General features: G+C 41.6%; 1 protein-coding gene across 10 annotated transcripts in view; it reads right to left on the bottom strand.

Moving 5' to 3' along the window:
• Positions 1 to 13746, bottom strand: part of PTER (phosphotriesterase related) — a 45435-nt gene that overhangs the window by 8722 nt on the left and 22967 nt on the right. For all 10 annotated transcript variants that reach the window (XM_053259146.1, XM_053259148.1, XM_053259153.1 and 7 more), the window contains 3 exons: positions 8611 to 9076; positions 6899 to 7164; positions 155 to 295 (listed from right to left, as the gene is read on the bottom strand). In XM_053259146.1, coding sequence (XP_053115121.1) covers positions 155 to 295; positions 6899 to 7164; positions 8611 to 9076 — 873 coding nt within the window. The remainder of the gene's footprint in view (positions 1 to 154; positions 296 to 6898; positions 7165 to 8610; positions 9077 to 13746) is intronic.

The raw sequence follows: 13746 nt of genomic DNA, 5'->3' as shown, positions 1-13746 counted from the left end.
GACGAACTATCCCTAGAAAGCTAGCACCCAATAACGTCATGATGATGTAAAGAGAAACAGATTCGGCTTGTGGCACTTTAAACGCTAATAATATTATTATTACCTCCAGCAGAACTTTTGGTGTCTATATATTTTATTGCATAGCAGTACATACCGTAAAATTCTTTCATTGTCACTTGGCATGTCAATATCAGGATTCATCTGGTAGGTAATGAATTCTGTCCCAAAGAGATCATACTCTAAGTAGCATCCAAGTTGGGCAAACTCTAGCAGCTTCTTCTCATCAAATATAGTCCTGTGCAAATATAGTCACAATATACAGTGTAAACATGCTTAAAGCAGCCTTGTCTTGCACACGCATGCAACATTTCCATGTCATTTGACAACAGTCCTCAAATTTAGCAAATGCTGCTTCATAACTGATTCATTCCTCAAAAGTCAGCACAAATCAATTAAAGACCTCTAGAGATTCTGATCCAGCCATAATTAGAAATATTGCTATTTTGTGCATATTTGGTTTATCAATAGATTGACCGGCCACCACAGTTCAAATTGTTGCTTAAATCCTCTCTACTTTTCAGCAACAATATGGGGTAAAAATCAACAAATAATCTGTATCCTTAACCATTATCACTCTCATTTCCTTATTTCATAACCTTTTCAGAATATTTTCAGTCTTGGTACCACAGTAAGACATCATTAGCACAGAGCTGCTAAAGCAAGAACTAAGTTTTGTACATAAGCAAGAGGTCTCAAGGTAAACAACCATCAACTAGTTTAACTATCATCTAGTCCCTTTAGGTTCCATAATGCTTAAACCATTTGTACAGCCTTTCAGTTTTATCCTAAGTAAGTTAGTATTTCCAATTCTCATTGAAATTTATGGACGATCATGGACGGCACCACAGGTAGATCAAGTGGACAAGTTGGATCTTGGACCTAAAGGTTTGCAGCCACTCATGGGCCAACCTGGGACCAGCTTATCACTCTGTGTCTGGCTGCAACAGAGTGCAAGTTGACTTGTGCTGCCATTGCCTTCATGAGAACAGCCCTGCTGGATCAGGCCCATGGCCTATCTAGTCCAGCATCCTGTTTCACACAGTGGCCTACCTCTGGTTGCCTCTGGGAAGCCCACAGCAAGAGGTAAGGGCATGCCCTCGCTCTTATTTATCAATCATATTTTTATACCGCCTGATATGTACATTTATTGTTGTTGCTCCCTGGCAACCGGTAACTTCACTGATGGGCACCCTCCTTTAGCCAATAGGCACACATCCTCAGAAAAGAGCAATGCTTCCATTGGCCAATAACCAATGGGGAGGGTAGAAGGAGCTGCCACTAAGAGTCTTTACTCACGCAGCAGTTCTTCCCTTGTCCCACCCTCTTCATTGGTGTCATCACAGGGGCCTACAAGAAAGTCCACTGGCTGGTGGGAGAGGGAGGAATCAACACTCACCTCGAGCTCCTCTTTGTTGTTCAGAAACTGGGATCAAAGCAGCATCGTAGCCAAAAGGCATTGGCAGAGGCTTCTCTTTGTGCCCACTCAGCTCAGCACAACCTGGCACTAACCATGGTCACGGTCGCAACTAACTTGTCTCATTTACTTCAATGGAGCTTCTCTCTTCCTCCCTCCCCACCTCTCTCCATCTATATATGGTAGAGCATCTGCTTTGCATACAGAAGGACCCAGGTTCGATCCCTGGCCTCTCCAGGTGGATCTGGGAAGGGCACTTGTCTGAACCATGGAGAAGCCATTGCCAGTCAGTGTATATAATACTAAGCTAGATGGACCAATGGTCTGACTCAGTACAAAGCAGCTTCCTATTTGCCAATGAAAGTTAAAGTTAAAATAGCACAGTGAAAAAAAATCTGTAACATGATGGCTTTTAAAAGAGCAGGTAATAAGAATAGAACATTTACAAGCGGATTTAATTGTTGCTGTTTTTTGTTTTTTTAAAATGTGGTGGCATTTCTAAAGTGTATGGGCAAGTGAAGCTCCAAATAACTTGCATTGCCAGCAATAGTAGTTAGAAACAGCATATATAGGAATCTCCACAGACCCAAACAGAGTTTTCCAGTGGTGGTTAATCATAGCCTAAGGTAGTAAAAAGAATCAATACTTTTATCAAATAAGTAGAAGACACCCACTAACAAAGATACAAAACAAGTCAATTTATATTAAATTAAGATAAAATCCATGCAATTAATATGGGGGAAGGGAGATGAACAATTGTGGTTTTATTTAATTATAATTTATTTATTTTTTTTAAAAAAAATAATTTAATTTAATGTGTTGTCTATTTAATAAATACAGCTTGTACCTGTAAAGGCTTCAGTTTCTTTTAGTAATGACAACGAACAGAGTTAAGTCTACTGCGCTGGCCACTGAGGGCAGACATGACTCATTTGTATGTTCCTTTTTTGATTGCGATGCTTGGAGTTCTTCTAAAGCACCTAGACCAAGCAGTCAGAAAGTTTCTCTACCTAGGAAAAATATCTTTGAAAAATAGTGCAAAATTGATATACAAAATGGAGTAACATGCTGTCTTTTGACCTTCTGGTGAAGGAAACATTCCAATTAAGTCTGAATTAGCTTTTAGAAGAGCCTTTAATTTCTGGTAAGTTGTGGAGTGGCTTATTTATTTATTCGATTTCTATACCGCCCTTCCAAAAATGGCTCAAGGTGGTTTACACAGAGAAGGAAGGAAGGAAGGAAGGAAGGAAGGAAGGAAGGAAGGAAGGAAGGAAGAAGATGGATTTTTAACAGAAACAGTTTATTTTACTAACATCTTACATACTTGACATGAATATAAATATTTGTATTTGAAATAGATCTGGGCCAAAACAATGAGGGTGCGTTTCACGTAGTCAGGCTAGGAAGCATTGTCCTTTTCTTGATTTGACTTCAAAATGTTATCTAAGTAGCCGTGACTACATATGCTGCTCATATGAGCCCTGATGGAATGGAGTCACCTCAGAAAGAAGCCTGTTTTTCCAAAGGAATAGCAAAAATTGCAGATCATGGAAAGATGTATCTGTGAACAGGTGTCAAACAGCATGCAAAAAAATTGTTGTTAATAATAATAATAATAATAATAATAATAATAATAATAATAATAATAATAAAAACCCTGACATGTTGGGAGGATTGTGAAACTTTTTATCCAACCATAACTCTCACCACCACCACAATTTTTGGGTAAAAATCAGTGCAGCCCTGAAATGAAATAAGAATTCTCACCTACTCTAGGAACATAGGAAGCTTATACTGAATCTGACCATTGGTCCATCTAGCTCAGTATTGTCTACACAGACTGGCAGCAGCTTCTCCAAGGTTGCAGGCAGAAGCCTCTCCCAGCCCTATCTGGAGATGCCAGGGAGGGAACTTGGAAGCTTCTGCATGAAAGCATGCCGGTGCTCTTCCTCGAGCAAACCCATCCCCTGAGGGGAATATCTTACAGTGCCCACACATGTAGTTTCCCATTCAAATGAAAACCAGGACAGACCCTGCTTAGCAAAGGGGACAGTCTACTTAGGTGCTCCTTCTGCTTAATGCCACCAAGCCACTAGGTTTTGTTTAATTGCATCATAGTCTGTTACTATGGAAATGACTGATGTCACAAACTCAATATTATGACTTAACAGCAGGATCAAGTAGGAGGAACAGATGGGAAGAGTGAGAGAAAACCCTTGTTCAAACACAACTGTCACCAGCAGGAGTCTCATTATTGCCAACTGTAATTAATAAAATCCTTATTTTTAAATAATCTTCACAGTTTACACTGGAAAGACTCCTAACAAATGGGCTTTCAAAGTGCTTTGCAAAAGAGGTGTGGTTTTCATTTAAATGGCTTCGATACAGCTTAGTACCCACAAGCAGCATGGATGTAAACTGCAGTAATGTGGTGTTTTTAAAAAAAATAAAATCAAAAGTTACATATCATCTCTCTGCTAGGTTTATAACAGAAGATAAAGGGATTTTTTAAAAAAGTCAGGCTTGTTAATAAATCACTAGACAGGTCACCTTTGGCAACCAGGTAGGGAAGCATTTGAAATTTGGAAGAGAGTTTCCTGTGCTTTCTTTGCCTTTTAGGCTTCCAAGGCTTCACAAGTGACTAAAGTATAAAGGTGATGGCAGGCTAGTAAGATCTGTGGACTTATTTGCAAGGCTGATTTAAATCGTGCATATTTTAATTCCGTTTAAGAGTGAGAACGACTCTCCCCCCCACCACACACACACAGTCTGAAACATAAAATTAATACGTCTATGTAGACAGAAGATCTTCAGTGAAAAATCAGGCTTACGCAGCCCATACGGCACCCCCAACAATTCAATTGATAATCATATGACCACAAATAGCCTACAGCAAACAGCTCTCCTGATCAATACTTGGGCATCTGCCATCAACCATACAAGGTCATAGAAGCCTGGCCAAACAGATCATATTAGTCAGCTGAAGTGATGGGGAATTCATTACTCTGCTCGCCATGGATGTACGGTGGCTTTTGTTTTCAGAAGCAATGATCCCTTGCTCCTAGAGTGTGAGAGGATCCATCCGATGCAATGCAGCCTGCTTAAAATACACTTTAAGAAGCCCATGCAGAGAGGCTGTTTCTAACTCAGTCAGAGGTTTGGCCAGCAGCTGAGCGTTTGTGTGGAAGGAGGGGCAGCCATTTCCGCTGCTCTCCCCTGCCCCCATAAATGCTCTCTGCCTTCCCCAAAGACGCCCCTCAGGGCTGTGCAACCCCCATGGACATATTTTTAGAAGGCAGAGAGCACTTATGGGGGCAGGGGAGAGCAGCAAAAACGGCTCCTTCCTCCCCCCATGCGTATGGCTCTGCTGCTCAGCAAGACTCTGGCTGAGTCTGGAGCAGCCTTTCTGAGTCGGGATGTAGCTCTGCTGCATCCCCAGATGGCTGCTCTTGAGTGTCAGCCACTGTTATTGTTCAATTATGGAAGAAATGTGATTCCTGCAACATACAGCTTGCAACAGTTTTCTCCTCCTCCTCTGCACCTCTTCTCTACTTGCAGGAAACGTGGCCTGGACTGTGTGGGCTGATCCATGGTGGTCAGGGGGTGAGCAGCTGGTTAGGGGGCTAAATGCTAGCAGGCACCTTTTTAATGTGGTGATTCTCTTTATTTAGCAGAGGGAGAGTAACTGGCCCTATCCACCCCCAGCACTGTACCTCCAGTGACTGTTGCTCGTGTCTATCTTATGTTTCTTTTTAGATTGTGAGCCCTTTGGGGACAGGGATCCATCATATTCATTTATTATTTCTCTACGTAAACCGCTTTGAAAACTTCTGTTGAAAAGCAGTATATAAATATTTGTTGTTGTTAAATGGGTGGGCCTGCCCTTGAGCAGAGAGGCTAGACTAGCTAAACTGTGTAATCGCTACCAGTTCTAGGAATCTACAGAGAAATATGGACTGTGAGCCTCCAGCCACTTCAGCCAGTGTGCATGTGCATGCACAAGGAAGTTTCAGTGGGGCTTGTTCTGGTAAGCAGCATGCACAGGGCTGTGGCAACTGGCACATGCCACAGCCCTGTGCACGCTTACCAGAACAAGCCTCACTGAAACCTTCTTCCAAATTACCATGCCCAGGACTGGGCTATTGCTTGATTGAATTTGAGGGCTGGATTTCAGCATCCCAGTGCAGAATTGTCCAGCGACTCATCTAATGTAGTGTTCTGCCACTGTATATTAATTTGCACAGCCTAGCAAGTCCATTATTTAAACAGGCACGAAGGAGAGAGACAAAGAGACGGGTGTGCAATAGAAGCAGCTGCAAGTACCTCTGCTAGATTTCTCTGAAATCCAGCATAGGGAGTGGGCCCCTTTGGGGGATGTGAGACACGGGCAAGGGTGGAGTAGAAAGCATGTTTCGCATCTTGTCAGCAGCGAGTTGATACACCGCGAAGGTCTGCAATCCCCCAAAACGTATCATGCGGCTTCACTGGAGTGGTGAAGTGGAAAAATGGGGTCACCATTTTCTAACAGCTGTGGTTCCGCAGGCTAGAGTGAGAAATGAAAGATGAGGATGTGCAGAAGCTTGGAAGCGGCAACAAAAGATATAGACGAGCTTGACAGGCAAGCATCTCCAATACGGTTCGGGGACAGGTGGCAGACATGATCCAGTAAGTTGAGAACAAGGTTTGCACAACCTCATGAAGTCTGAGAAAATACTGACGTACATTGTTGTGTCTCTGTGAAACGTTCCATTTGAGTTCTGGTGCTGAGAGGTTCCCTGACACAGAGGGGACTTGATAAATGCAAAGCAGACATGAAAAACACGATCATTGACCATTCAAGCCAGTACATGCAGCTTCCTCAACTTCAGCAGCACGAAACAGTCTTGTACAAGCAGTCTTGGTTGTGTGACTTGAGGAGCTGTTGTCAACTTCACCGGATATTTGATCAAGCAGCACATCAGCATGATAATAGCTGACATACCGGGCCAGGGATCGCGGCAGCTTGAGCACCTGTGAGCCCTGTCCACATATAAGCAGGGCCACACAGTGTAAGCACTCTGTGCAAGCAGCTGCATGATGCGACCCCGTTATTTCCAAGGCGCATCATGCTGCACAACTGTGTGCATATCATAACTACAATGGAGCAGGGCTGCCTTGCAGTGCAGCCCCAGTGGTGGTGCTTACACATGCACAGGGGCACAGGCAGTGCTCAAGCCACCCGTGTGCCCTTGCACATTACGCCCGCCTCTAGTTTTAGCACTACTGCCACAGTTTTGGTACCACACTTACCACAGCTGAGACAATATCAGAATACGGGTTTAAGCTAGTGAGCACAATCTGCTGTAAGTGTCTTAGTATTTCCACTGTCTAGAAGCAGGAAAGTATTTTTAAAAAAAATCTGTAACAGCAGAGTAGCCTATTTACCTGTCCATGTGAGACATGACAATTTTTGAGATATCGGCGCCAGCTTCCTGCAGAATTCGAATGATCTGGAAGGGTGAATCACTATTTCTGCCAGGGTGGATGATGACAGGGCAGCCGAGCTGCAACTGGGCATGCGCTGTTGCCTGAAGTACTTTGTTTTCGCTCTCTGTCAGAGGCCAAGAGCAGCCAATTTCTCCTATTACGCCACACTTGATGTTGGTTCCATCAGCTCCGTTGAGAACTTCATTAACAATAACCTCTGTCAGCTACAGAAAATAAATGTTCCTTTGGTAACAGCTCTCTTTGTGCTGCATAGTATCAGAGTTTAAGTGAATCAATATCATTTGGGGAGAAAAGAGACAAAAATGAGATCTCCCCCTCTCTCCTCCCCCCAGTGCAATGAATACTCTAGTTTTCCAAACCAAAGGCAGTGGTACTGAGTTCCATGCCATTTCACAAACAGATAAAGGGACAGTTAATTAATATGACATGTATCAAGGAGGAAGAAATGGCACAGTTTTGAGAAAGGAGTGGTATATTTATCAAAATTAGAACAATGTGTGATGGGATTAAAAGGGTAAGGTCTTTTTTGAAGTTAGCTATACTTTAGGGACAGCCCTAAAGCAAAAACAACTGAATAATACTTGTCTCAGTATATATTTGGCTTTAAAGCAATCTCCTCTCATTTTACAATGTTCTTTGAAACTGCAGGTATAAATGACCACATTTATCTATAAATCCAGATAAATCTGGATAGCTCTTGTTCTTCCACCACCCTCCCTCATGTACCCAGACAAGTGACCGACTACAAATTAGATTTGAAATAGGAGTATACCTAAAATGTTTGCCTCTAAGATTTTCACATAGAAACAATGGGTGAATTCAGATAACTGTCTGCCAAGTGGTAATTCACCAATGTGCATTTAACATGTAGTCAGTTAGGCAAAATACTTCTCAAAACTTTGTAGGACAAGACAGACAACCAGCTCAATCTTGGCTGGAGGACCATTTTTAACATAATGCATTTCCTACATGGAAAGAATCACCATGCATGACCAAGTATGAAAACTGTGTTTAGGTCATGCAGTCCATGAAGTCAGAGCAGCTTCAGGCATAACATAGCAAGAAAGGCTGCTGCAAACCACAGGTTCCTGGAACGTGCACAGGAGTCCAATTTCCATTGTTGGGACAACTATGCTGGCATTGGGTATGTCATCCAAATCTGCCAGTGTTGGAATAGTTTGCCCTACTTTTGGTCTGGAAGCTGACATCTGTAACCAAGATTTGAAGTTGGTTGCAGATGTTGGCTTCTGGATAGCAAGTAGGGCGGAATATGCCAATACTGGTGGGTTGGCCAATGTCGCCATAGCTGTCGTGATACCAGAAGTTGGGCTCCTGGGCAAACTCCAGGAACTGACAGTTCATGGCAACCTTACTTACCGCATTCCATGTGAAGCTACCCTTTGATTATTCATAGAACTATAATAATGGCTAGACTTTACTGAGGGAGTGATGGCCATGAACTACACAACCCAGTTTATGTCACAGAATGGTGGTCATTTGGGGTTGAACGTGGCATTATATTACACACGCTCTGAATTCCCGGTTTAGAGGCTGTTAACTTTAACAATGCTAAAGCTGATTAAGATATTTTAACTTACACACAGGTTACTAGAAGGCATGCCCAGTTTTTAGTATATTTTGATGCCCACCTGCTCTACAGACATAGCTCGTGTCTCCGCAGAATGAGTCGCATCCACGTAAAACCCGGCTCCAGCAATAATATGGACGCCAGTTTCTTCGGCAAGCTGTTTTAGAGTCTTCACATCTCGTTTGATCCCTGTGGTTGTATTTTCCACTATGCTCCCACCACCCACAGCCTTGTAATGCAAAAGCTCTTCCTTCACAGCACTGGTCTCTTGACACAGGAGGAGATTCTCTTTGTGGCTGTAGGGATTCTGCTTCAGCCAAAACAAGTTCTTCATCTCAATGGGTTGAGTAGACAGTGCTTCTGGGCCAGAAGGAGGCGGGTAGTAACAGCAACTGTAGCTCATTGTCAAGTGCTCATGGGTCATAGTGTAGCCAAGCTGGCTAGGCTCTATCAGGCCCAGCACAGTCTGAACTTTACCCTTCAGCGAAGACATTTCTCTTCTTGTATTTATCTTTAAAAGATGTATGCTACAAAGATAAAACATACACAAAAGATGTCAAAGAATCCGACACCAAATTTTGCTCCAGACATCAGAGGAGACTAACATAAGACTAACGGGGTACTTAGAAATAGATAAAAACTTCACAGCACACCTTTTCCTTCCATATGCAGGCCTTTAATTAATAGTTTTGAAGGTTTCATCCAGCACTGCCCTAGTGCAGGGGTTCCCAACCTTGAATCCGCAGATGTTGCTGGACTACAAATCCCATCACCCACAGCCATAACATCTGTGGACCCAAAGCTGGGAATCCCTGCACTAGAGTAGAGCTTAATTCACACTAAGGAATCAAGCAATACTCATGACTTTCAAGAAGGAAGAGAGCTCACAAAAACTGACATCAAGCTATATATCAGGGGTAGACAACGCATGACTTTTCAGATGTTTCTGAACTACAACTCCCATCACCCCCAGCAATAGTAAATTGTGGCTGGAGGTGATGGGACCTGTAGTTCAGCAACGTCTGGAGAGCCAAGGGCCACACATTGCCTACCCTGAGAGAGAGAGAGAGAGAGAGATACATATATATATATATTATTTTTATACACATTATAATATATACATATTATTTTTGCAGACAATTTAAGCTAAAACTGTGCATGGGAGCTTACCTCCAACTTCGAACTATAAATTTGTTGTATAAAGAATCTTTTGTCAAGGTCTTTGAGATACTTTGGGTGGCGGGGGGGAGACAAAGACATTAGAAACGGAGCAAGAATATGGCTAAATAAATGAATTTAGGTAAGCTGATTTGCAAATATGACTTATAACTTTTCCAGATATATAAAATACTTGCAGGCTGTTCCTGTAGTATAAATGGGAGGAAATTAAGATAACCAATCTTATTTTTGCTTTTCCTGGTGCATGCAAATAACCAGGATTTAGGGATGCTGAAGAGAAACAGAAAAGGCAAGGGTGAAATACTTGTTTTTCTCTTTTTGTCACAGTATTCTTGCTTCCGTTCAGACTCTTAGGAGCCCTCATTGAACTACTCTGGCACAATGAAGTAAACCACAGGTCCTTAAAGATTCGTAAGGCCTAAGGAGTTTGCTTGCAACCACAGGAGTGCCCAAAAGTGAATGGAAGCAAAAGAGACTGGGGTCACAAATATGCAGGCCAGGCCATTGGAAACCCTGCATCCCAAAAATGAAATGGAGGGAATACATTAGGTTAGGCACACTGCCGCACGGGATGAGAAATGAAAATCTTTAGAATGGCTGCAGAAGACAAAATGGACAAGACTAATCAAGGGAAGGACCAACCCACAGAACATTCAGCAGGAGAAAGCGGAAGGCTCTACCTTTTTCCTCCATGCAAGAACCTCTTCCAAGACAGATGCTGCTGTTTTAGAATAAAAAGCAGCAGTGGATACAAGTTGAATCTTGGAAGCACAATGAATTATTAAAAATGTGACTATATTTGTTGAACTTGTATAAAACCATGTTGACAGCCAAGTATGGAGTTTCCTTCATGGATCTTATTTCATTAGAAATGCATCATCTCACAAAATTAATAATGCAAATTCCAAGAAAATATTAATAACATGCAATTTACTCCAGAGCTCTATAAAGACAAAAGAGTAACAGATAGCACTGATTCCATTACACACACACTTATTAGCTGTTCGTTTTATTGGCTGATATTCAGAGTTTTTCAAAACAACTTAAGTTCAATAGGACTGCTCTGGAGTTATTTATTCTGGATGATTATTTAGTCTCACAATTTTCTTTACAGTCATAAACTGAAAAAAATCAATTGCCTAATTCTTTCGTTTTGCCCATTAATATCCTCTGTCACAAATAGCCTGATCCTAGGCATGTTTAATTGAAAGTAAATCCCACTGACTTCCATGAAACTTATTCCCACTTAGATGTGTATAGATTTGCAACCTTAATATCCTCCTTGTATGCCAAACAATCAACAAGATATTCTCAGGTCCGGCTTCCAAATTCAAGATCAGCCAAGGATGAGATTTTTCATTCAAGACTGACTGACAGATTTATGTATTAGTCTTTTGTATTTTTCTTTGATATTTTATTTAGTAATTTGCCTGTCACATTTATATACCACCCTATATTACATCTGAAGGTGGTTTACAATCCAAACCACCACCAAAACCTAACACAAAATACAAACAGATCAAACTTACCATAAATAAAACCTTAAAACATAAATTAAAAGCCTGATGAAACAGGCTTTTAAAGAATATTTGATGATATTAACCAATACTGCACATGTTTAAGATGGTTTACGAACTTAGTGATGAGTTCCCCTGAGCCTTTGTGTAGCGGGTAGGCCACAACATTTAAAAACCAAGGCTACCAGCTATTGTCAGCCCATGTTCAAAGGCATGAGGTCAGATTTTTCAAGCCCCAACTCTCTACCATTTATAATTAACTCCAACTCTCACTTATTTTTAAGTTTACTTTCCATATTAACACTAAACATAGCTGACTGCCTAGTTCAATTCGGATCTGCCTGATGGTGGATGCAAAGGCTTGAGGATATGTAGTTATAATCCCCAGTCAGCCAAAATCATCAGTTATGAAACAAAATACATGTTTAATGATGTCCAGAGGATAGGGCTAACTGGAGCATACATTATTGATTAAACAGAAGCCCTTCCTGTCTGCCTTTTAGCGCATAATACCATAAACATTGGTTTGTTACTGGTAAAAAGCCCTCAAAGCAGATTTTCAGTGTTTCCCATTTCCTCTATTAATGCAACAGATAAGCTGGAGTCAAGAGGGTAAAGTGCCCAAGAGGTTCATTTCTTCCACAGGCCTGTTTTTAGGGTCAAAGAGAGGGGGGGAAACATCAAACTGGCACCATTTCATAGCACTAGAGAATGACCTGCACAACGTGCTATTATAAAAATAAAGCACCAGCAGAGAAGCAAGTAGAGTCTATGTCAAGAAGTGGTCAGCAAATGCCTGTTTTGTGAAACCTCACCACACGTAAGAAAGCTGAGCGATTTGGCATTGGTAGGGCCACACAAAAATGCAAGCTAGAAAAGACTGCTTTATTATGAAATGAAAGGACAACTCTAGGCAGATGTGACAGTCTTTTTCTAAAGAGAAACAGTACTGGAGGGTGGTACTTTAATGGGATTACAGTGGCTGACATACTGCACAATGATAGGTCACCCTAGGAACTCTGTATGCACGTATGCTGTGCAAATGATGTTACACAAGAGCAGGTCCACTGGAAGTAATGGGCTTACTCTTGTGCAACATCATTTGGGCAAACATTGCATTTGTGTAACTTGCATGCATGCAGAGTTACTAGGCTGACCTCCCATTGCGAGGTATGTCAGCCAATACGTGGGTCAAAGGGCTGCTTTGTTTATTGAAGGTGAAATAATATTCATTTTGCTGGAGCAGATCCCCAGTTTATTAACACAATTAAAGTCCCTAAACAATGCTACAATGCATAAGATTTCTGAATGGATTTCTCTAGAGTGAATCATTAAAGGCAAAATACCTCTCCTTTGCAGTCACAGTTCATTCAGATTAAATGCAAGTTGTTTGACTCTACTATTAACAGACTACTTTTGATGAGGGCTGGAGTTCCGTAAGAGCAACCTACACTCATATTTACAGTCAAAGCTGAGAAAAAGAGAGGCTAATATGACTGCATAACATTGGCTGCTTTTTTTATATAAAGGGGATATTCTTGTATTTAAACAAACACCAACTGGACCACTTTGATTGGTCGATTCATTGATTGACTGTTTGATTGATTAAGTGCCGTCAAGTCGGTGTTGACTCTTAGCGACCACATAGATAGATTCTCTCCCGGATGATATGTCTTCAACTTGGCCTTTAAGGTCTCTCAGTGTTGCATTCATTGCTGTCGTAATCGAGTCCATCCACCTCGCTGCTGGTCATCCTCTTCTTCTTTTTTCTTCAACTTTTCCCAGCATTACGGACTTCTCACGGGAGTATGATAGTTTGAGCCTGGTCATTTTGCCCCAAGTGAAAATTCTGGATTGATTTTGTTCTATGATCCATTTGTTTGTTTTCCTGACTGTCCACAGTATCCTCAAAAGTCTTCTCCAGCACCAGAGTTCAAAAGTGTCAATGCTTTTTCTATCTTGCTTCCTCAAAATCCAGCTTTCACATCCATAGATTGTCATGGGGAAAACCATGGTCTGAACAATTCTAATCTTTGTAGGTATAGACACATCACGGCATCTAAATATCCTTTCCAAGGCCTTCACTGCAACCCTACCAAGTGCTAGTGTGCGGCATATTTCTTGACTGCTGGATCCTTTACTGTTGATGGTTGATCCTAAAAGGCAGAAGCTATCTACCACTTCAATGTCTTCATTATCAGTTCAAGTCATCTGTGGACTCAAGGCTGTCATTAGTTTAGTTTTCTTGACATTTAGTCATGGCCCCATTTTTCCACTGTGCTCCTTGACTTTCATTCCAAGAGCTTGCAGATCATCCACATTCTCAGCTATCAGGGTGGTGTCATCAGCATAGTGCAAGTTATTGATGTTTCTTCTCCAACTTTAAAACCACGCTCATCTTCTTCCAATCCAAATTCTCTCAGTATATGTTCAGCATATAAGTTGAATAAATATGGAGAAAGTATACAGCCTTGTCTTACTCCTTTGCCAATCTGGGACCA

The sequence above is a fragment of the Hemicordylus capensis genome, chromosome 6 (genome assembly GCF_027244095.1).
Source record: "Hemicordylus capensis ecotype Gifberg chromosome 6, rHemCap1.1.pri, whole genome shotgun sequence".
NCBI lineage: Eukaryota > Metazoa > Chordata > Lepidosauria > Squamata > Cordylidae > Hemicordylus > Hemicordylus capensis.
The sequence above is the reverse complement of the archived record's forward strand: the minus strand, read 5'-3'. Positions and strand labels throughout refer to the sequence as shown.